The following is a 5,821-nucleotide window of genomic DNA, read 5'->3' as shown; positions in this document are numbered from 1 at the left end:
AGGTTGGAACTAGAAGTGGATATTTGTAGGTGGACGCAGTTGGTCTATCACAATGCTCACACTAAATATATATTTTGATTTTCATTGCAATGTTTGTACCGATATATAAATGATAAAAATATTTTGTATTTGTATTTTCCTTACTTATTTATAACAAATACTTGGTCAATATAAAGCAATATGACTACTTCTGATTTTATTAATAACATTATCTTACTCATTAAGATTATTGGTACCTTAAAGTTTAAAATTTAAAGTATATAATTAACGAATTTCTCTCGCATCAAATCCTTAATTGTCACAAATCAGGACCTCAATGATCCATATGTTGCTGATTTGACCAGAACCAGATATCAATCCTTCCATGATAAACTTCCAAACCAACCAAACCCACTTGTTTCTAACCTAGTTTCTCTTTCATTACCTGATAATCCTCCTTGCCATCTGAAAAGAAGATAGCAGAAATTTTATTCATAGAGAGTTTTTCAATGGAAAGATTCTTCATATGTTCGTTATCATGTTATAACTAACAGCAAATCATATTGTCTTAAAGAATAAGAACAAAAACAATTAAATTAGGTAGGTGTTATTGATTATTCAGCGAAATTTGCTGTTACTATTTATGTTACTTAGTTACATAGATATTTACCACCTTATCACTTCATCTAAATATTAATCGATATTAAAGTTTCAATAGTGTTCAATTAATGTATACACACCCTCAAATATAGCAATAGCGAAGCATTGCCGAGTTTGCTAGTGTAAAATAAAATATTTCACGGTGATTACAAAACATTTTTTACATAATAGAGAGATTTTATTCAACTTTCTGTTCTTACAAAGAAACTTATTCACTTTCCTAAGATTAGCTTATTTGACTGTGGGACAACGATTCCAGACTGCATAGATTATCAGATAGATTACAATGCTGTTAAATTCATTTATCTATCCTCTTCATTTATCGCATCTAATCTATGAGAATCTGCTGAGAACAAAACCACTCATTAAAAGCAAGATTACAGAAACATATGGACTCAGATCGGGCACAAAGACATTAGGTACTATCTGGATATCATTAGATATTTCGGCATCTTATTGTTTTCGTTGTCCTTTGATTCAGGAACGGATCCCTTTGTTACATTATTACAACATTACATTATAACATTACCTTACAACATTACATTGTAAAGGCTGTCATCACAATCAAAAGTCAGTACAACGTGTGAGAGGTGAGTATAGTCACTGATGTCGATATCTGACCTCTTTGCACGGTAGCTTTTCAGAATATCTGTCAGCCATTAATTAACTATTCTAGCCATTAATTAACTATTCCAATATTTCCTTAGCTATAGAAAATAGACTTAATAATACAATTGTAGACATTAAAACGTTTTTGTTTTATAAGAAAATAAGGAACGATGCTGACGACAAATAATTCAAACCTTAGCACTGAAGGGTCCGACATATTGTTTCTAACACAAGAGATGGCAACATTACTAATTCCTCTAATTTTGCCACTTTTTCATAAAAAAATTGTTTATAATTCAAAAAATTAATTTCTTTGTTATGAGCAGGAGAACTGCGGGAAATAGGTTCGTATTTTTATTTTACTCACCTATATCCAAATAACTAAGTTTCGCCAAAAAAAAAAAAAAAAAAAAAGGTCGAGTATTGTTGAAGTTATTTCTTTTTTTTAAATTATATCAAAGTCAAATTGTAGGGCGAAATTTTTTGGCTAAAACATTTTATTTTTTTAAACATTAAACATTTTTGAAATTTTCGTACTTAAGGGTTTCTTGAGGCGGTAAAAACGGATATACACTTTGTTTCACTCCTAAAAAATCTTTTACAATCCTTTGAAAGTGTTTTTGCTTTGTTTCAATACAGTACTAATATTGAAGCACAATGAGGGTTATTATATAAGAACTATTCATGTTACTAAATTATACTATAATTTATAACAAACTATCAATTGTTATTATTAAATCCATATAAATCCTTAAATATAGCAACGGCGAAGCATTTTCGGTTCAGCAAGTATTATAATAATATCATATTTCTAACGTTTACAATACAATTATCCTTAATTGATCTGTCGATGTATTTATGTTATGGATTGATCCAGAAGTATTTTAATAAGTTAAAGTGAACAAATCTTCCAATGAAATTTTTGTATTATTTTTAAAAATTCATTTTATCTGCATACGTTTTGGGCCACGGTCCCATCATCAGTCATACTGCAATTCACAATAACCACAATAATGCCAACACCAAAACAATAATTCAAAATTAAATACTAATCAGTAGCTTCCTTATTATTACAAAAAAAGTTAAATATATATGAAACGGAAAGATCGAATCTTTGTCCACAATAAACCTTTGAATTAGTGGACTGATTTACGTGCAGTTTTTTTCAAAATGTCCCCTTTCATCAAGGGAAGGTTTAAAGATAACGAAATCCCAGAATTCTGGTTAGTTATAAGCATGAGTTATTTTCACTGTTATTATTCACCCTGACGAATCGATGTCTCTTGCCGAGGAATAAGTAAAAATCATTACTGATTCTATTAAGCTATATCACATTTTGTTTCACTCCTTAAAAATCCTTTACAACACTTTGATAGGTCAGTGTTTTTGCATCATTTCAATACAGTACTAATATTGAAGCACAATTAGGGTTATTATATAAGAACTATTTATTTTACTAAATTATAATAATAAATTATACAATAATTTATAACAAACTATCAATTGTTATTATTACATCCATATACATCCTGGAATATATCAACGGCGAAGCATTGCCGGTTCAGCTAGTATTATAATAAATATGTTTCTTATGAAATAAACTAAAGTTCTAAAGAAAATCAAAATAAATGTAATTAAATTAAATATTAATACTATTTACAAATTAATTATTGAACTTCAATTAAACCTTCTTATAGGATGCTAACGTTGATGGTCTAAAGCGTATATTTTTCCTAAGCTCTTAGCTCTCTTCTTTAAGCCTCTGGCTTTAAAATTGTATAGAGGTTAGATTGAAATAATTCTTTTGACAACTGTTTCGTGAGGCGAGACATCAAGCAGCCGAATATCGTTATTAAATTCCACTCCCAAATATTGCAAATTAATTCTTGTTTGAGGAATCTGAATGGAGTTGTTTATTTGTTTTCTTGCGATGAGGAAAAGATGCTGACTGATTCGGTTCGGTCCACAGGTGCTCCTCAAGGCCGCTAACAGGCAGACCAGAGACCATTCATCCCCCAGACCGCGAGATGGGCAAGACGTTCCTCTGTGCTCTGGTCTTCGGGACCTTGGCAGCCCTCGCTACCTCTCAGCCGGAGGTTGTTCTCCAGCAAGGTACACTGAAGGGATTCTGGTCCACGTCTGTCGGTGGTCGAGTATACTCCACCTTCCTGGGGATACCCTACGCCAAGCCGCCAATCGGCGATCTCAGGTTTAAGGTATGTATAACTCGTTTTTATTGCATATGGTTAATATAACACCCACAAAAAAAATTAAATAATATAATTATACACTTGTCATCACTTTAGCTTAGATATATCTGTATATAAAATCTTATCACTTCTTCTTTATTTTAAATAAAATAAATCATGTTCATTGTCAAGGTTAAAAGATTATGTACGAGTGTATTGCATTTTTCTTTAACGTTTTCTACTTTTAGGCAATTATAATTTTTAAAAATGTCACTAATCCAGGAATTATCGTCTTATATAAATTTGCTTTACGAGTAATATGTAGAAGTATTCATCAGAGAATCGATTTACAAAAGAAATAAATATCTATAATTTAGGACTTATGATCTTCCTAAAATAAAATAACAAATTTCCTTTCAAAGAAATATTTGGAATGTTGGATATTGGAATAAAGGTAACTTTAATGTAAGAAGAACTTTATAATTTCACATTACATTAATAATTAACAAAATTAATTATTATTTGTTGATTAATATATCTCTATGATCCAACACTTATATTTAACATCAACCGTATTCTTCGCCTTGTAACCAGGTGTGTAAGTAATAATAATTATGATAATAATAACAAAGGCTTAGTGAACGCGAAGGTTCGATGCCGTCCTGTGACGCCCCTCCAAACACAAAACCGTCCGCAATCCTCCCATCCAAGTTTTGGTCTAGCCATCGAACCTTTACCCGTCGGTTCAGTGGTTATTAATATTTTAGGGATCCACTGGTTACTAAGCCCTACATACGTCCATCTAATTCGCCGTAATGCTATAACCTTGAATTATACCTACCAGATACAGTTCTCTCAACTCAGTGTTGTTGCCTTTTTAATTCTCCCGTTAGTTCATCCTGTTTCGGTCCGAAAATTTTACAAAATACTTTATTTTCAAAAAATTCTGTTCTTCCCTTTGTGTAAGAGGCCATATTTCGCTTCCGTAAAGACCATTATGAAGAATAATAATTTTGTAAATTCTAACTTTTATTTCCTCCTTTTATTTTAATTGTAATCTCGCTTTTATTTCCTCATCAATTTCGTTTTTTCTATTTACTGTAGAACCTAAATAATTAAACATATTAACCTGTTCAAATTTATTTCCTCCTGTATCTATATCACCCAGATTGCTCTCGTTTCTACTGCTAACCATATATTTTGTTTTATCCATAATTATATTATGGACTTATTACCATAAGTTTATTAACGTGGTTGTATTTAGTTCTATAGTTTCCTTATCCCCACCCAATAATACCAAATCATCAGAATACACAAGCACCGGTATTTTACCACCCAAAGTTAAACCCTTTTCGGTATTCATCACACTTTTAATGGCGTATTCTAGTGCTGTATTAAATAAGATAGGTGATAGAGAATCGCCTTGTTTTAAACCCGACAGGATCTCGGAATAATGATTACTGATTAGTACCTAATTAAACGTTTGCACATCCGTACAAGATATACTAAGGTATTCTAGTTATCAGGTATTCCCTGTTCAACCAAAATATTATATAGCTTCTGGCGTTAAATAGAATCGAAAGCCTTTTTGGAAATCAAGATAAACCTGATGAACTAACCCGCTGTGTATTGTATAGCGGCGGGAGTAAGAAGGACAAAGGCTTCATAACAACAGTTATTTCAGACCGAATGAACAGTTGTTCGAAACCATTAAATAACTGTTATTTTTTCGTTCCTCAGTTCATCACTAGCATCGTTGCAAGTTCGATTTTTTCGTTAAAGCGGTTATATAAGCACAGTGAAGGTAATGTTGTGTTTTGTTTACTAACAACTACCATTACGTCAAATGATTGATGGGAAATAATAGGTTAACAATAATGTCAGTAAATAATTATTTCTTTAGATCAGAATAATGATTTCTGAAATATCGAATTGTATCAAACAATTATAGAAATAAATAAAAAAATAAAATAATAATAACCCAGTATTACGACGAGCTGAAGTGGCTCTATCCATCTTCCGATGCCAGGATATCCTAGCTTCCTTTCTATTCCAAGTACGTAATTAAGCGCCACTCCTATATCCTAGAAAAACAATTCAAATTCTCAGTCCAATCCTGTACTACCAGGTCCCGTTTATCTGACACTACCTCACCGAACTGCTGCGTTTGATAAATCATTTTTTACCCGAGCTGCCTTCCACTGGAACTCCATTACCTCTAACATACGTCATGTACTAACCCTTCCCTCGTTTAAAACCCTTATATTTAATTACCTTTTACTTCAGCAATCTAATCCGATGTTATAAAAGTACAGATGTGACTACCTTTTTGTTTTGTTTTTTATATATTTAGTCAGTTAGTTTTTTATTTCTATATCTAAAAT

General features: G+C 31.5%; 1 protein-coding gene across 1 annotated transcript in view; it reads left to right on the top strand.

The window, feature by feature from the left end:
* The first annotated feature begins 3,218 nt into the window (after positions 1 to 3,218).
* LOC106691387 (esterase FE4) overlaps positions 3,219 to 5,821 on the top strand; it is a 33,984-nt gene continuing 31,381 nt past the window's right edge. The window contains exon 1 of the mRNA XM_014437134.2: positions 3,219 to 3,464. Coding sequence (XP_014292620.1) covers positions 3,276 to 3,464 — 189 coding nt within the window. The 5' untranslated portion in view covers positions 3,219 to 3,275. The remainder of the gene's footprint in view (positions 3,465 to 5,821) is intronic.

The sequence above is a fragment of the Halyomorpha halys genome, unplaced genomic scaffold (assembly GCF_000696795.3).
Source record: "Halyomorpha halys isolate HHAL.00 unplaced genomic scaffold, Hhal_1.1 Scaffold2308.1, whole genome shotgun sequence".
In the NCBI taxonomy this organism is placed as follows: domain Eukaryota; kingdom Metazoa; phylum Arthropoda; class Insecta; order Hemiptera; family Pentatomidae; genus Halyomorpha; species Halyomorpha halys.
This window is presented reverse-complemented; position numbering and strand designations above follow the sequence as displayed.